Source organism: Octopus bimaculoides, chromosome 1 (assembly GCF_001194135.2).
Source record: "Octopus bimaculoides isolate UCB-OBI-ISO-001 chromosome 1, ASM119413v2, whole genome shotgun sequence".
NCBI lineage: Eukaryota > Metazoa > Mollusca > Cephalopoda > Octopoda > Octopodidae > Octopus > Octopus bimaculoides.
Window position 1 is genome coordinate 63,238,550 of NC_068981.1, and position 2,334 is coordinate 63,240,883.

Consider the following 2,334-nt stretch of genomic DNA (forward strand, 5'->3'; position numbering starts at 1 on the left):
CCCCCCCCCCCACAAAAAAACAACTACATCATCATTATCATCATTGTTTAACACTTGTTTTCCATGTTAGCATGAATTGAACAGTTTGAAAGGAGCTAGCCAGACTCTAATTGTCTGTTGTTGCATGGTTTCTATGGCTGGATGTCCTTCCTAATGCCAATCACTTTACAGAGTGTGCTGGGTACTTTCCATGTGCCACCGGCACTGGCGCATTTATGCAAAACCAACATGAGTGCATTTTGCATGGCACTGGCACCTGTAAAGGTGCAAACCTGTATGTATGAATGAATAACATTTTTACTTAGCTTGAAGGGTCTTCTCAAGTACAGTAATTTGCCACAACTCTTGGTCCCTTGTCATAGAAGTGAAAAACTGTAATATTCTCTTTTACTTTTTTTTTCAGTCTATCAAATTCCACAAGACGTCTCGTAGCATAGCAAAGAAATTCTGGTGGAAGAATACCAAGATGACCTGTCTGATGGTCGGTGGTGTACTTATACTGCTTACCATCATTATTATCATTATTCTCTATTCTACTGGTGTATTTTCAAGTTCTGATAGTAGTTCTTCAAAGCCCACCACTGCTGCTCCTTAAGCAGAGACAATTAAGACCATACACAGACAAAGATTCGACAAGTTGCTCTGTATAAATATATTTTATATATCTTACACATATATATATATTTCTATGATTCCGAAAAAATTTTTTCCCTCTATCATCAGTCTGCTATAATTCCATTTTTTATCTTTTATGTGTCATCTCCCTTATAATTCCATATTTTTGTTTTATGTCATCAAGTTTTTATACACCGCCCCACCCATCTATTTTTTTTTGTTGATTTGGATCTTGTTGGTGAAGATGATTTATCTGATGCTAATGGAAAACAACAATGATGATGATGAGAATTATTATGACTCTGTTGAATATATGTGCATCATTAAAATCAATTAAAATTTTAATCAATGTTTTAAAATTCATTGGACATTCCTGGTGGTTACCCTCCCACATATGTAGATACGCCTGACGAAAATATTTGATAATGTTGTTTTGGATTTAACTCATTTGATTTGATCTACTCTCACCCCCAACCTGCCACCCCACCATATTTTTGCTAAGGGTTCTCTGCAGTCTATGATGGACAACATGTAATCTTGCATAACCATTACAACAAATTTGATTTGGTAAACCAATTCAACCACTGGCATCATGGACTGATTTTATATGTTGATTTGGTGATTGAGAATACCAGATATTTTGGTCAATGGAATTATCTAATCATCAAATCATGGTGTATATAACTGAGTATTCCCCCAGACTTTTGTCCCCTTTATGTAATCATCAAACAAAATCATTGTAATACTATGTGACAAAACTGGCCCTTTGAATAATAGGCATGATAAGCTTTCATAGTTCTTGTCTCCCCTGTTTCATTGATAGGGCATTGGGGTGATGCAAAGCTGTTGTGGAAGATACTTGGGAATGAGATGGTTTGGCACAGTTGTTTGCTGGCATCGTTGATTTGATGATGACTTATTTGACATCAGGCTTTTCTATGTTTCTTGTTTTAATGTTTCTCTTATTCTCTGTCTGTCTGTCTGTTTGTTTATGTGTGTGTGTGTGTGCATATTTCTCTTTATGTTATGAGAAGAAAAATGTTTATGTCATTTGTGTTCAATTAATAAATCGTAATGTCTCTCTTTCTCTCTGTGTATGTATGTATTTCTGCATTCTCATGCTTGTGAGTGTGTTTGCTTCAGGTGCCAAAAAGTACTATTGTCAAAAAGGTTCAATGTCTAATCAGCCAATGTGAAATTGCCAGCACCCAAGCTGCTGTGCCCAATCATCTCGTACCAAAGTTATCTAAGGGTCAGTGTTGGGATCAAATCTGAGACCTCTTGATCACACAGCTGACATTTTTACATGTACACACACACACACACACACACACACACACACACACACACACACACACACACACACACCAATGTCAGTTGTCTACAGAAACTATTCTTGTATAAAGTTTGCCAACTAACTTTTGTAATAAATTTTATGAAATTGAAGATATTGTTTTACTGACTGGATTCACTTGATACTCTCTATATGAGATAAAATTTCTGTCCTGTATGAATGTGTGTGTAATATATGTATGAGTGTGTATATATGTATCTATGCTTGTATGTGTGTGTGTGTGTGTATGTTTGTGTAAATTAAATCATTGCTGTTTAAAAACTCATGTGATTACCCTATAAGGGAACCCTTATGTGATCTGCTATAAATAGCAACCGAATCTATTTCAAATCACACCTATCACCATGAAAGATGCATTAAACAAT

General features: G+C 35.6%; 1 protein-coding gene across 1 annotated transcript in view; it reads left to right on the top strand.

Annotated features, from left to right (window-relative positions):
• LOC106882038 (uncharacterized) overlaps nt 1–2,061 on the top strand; it is a 35,744-nt gene extending 33,683 nt beyond the window's left edge. Inside the window, exon 6 of the mRNA XM_014932595.2 lies at nt 404–2,061. Coding sequence (XP_014788081.1) covers nt 404–595 — 192 coding nt within the window. The 3' untranslated portion in view covers nt 596–2,061. The remainder of the gene's footprint in view (nt 1–403) is intronic.
• The last annotated feature ends 273 nt before the right edge of the window (nt 2,062–2,334 follow it).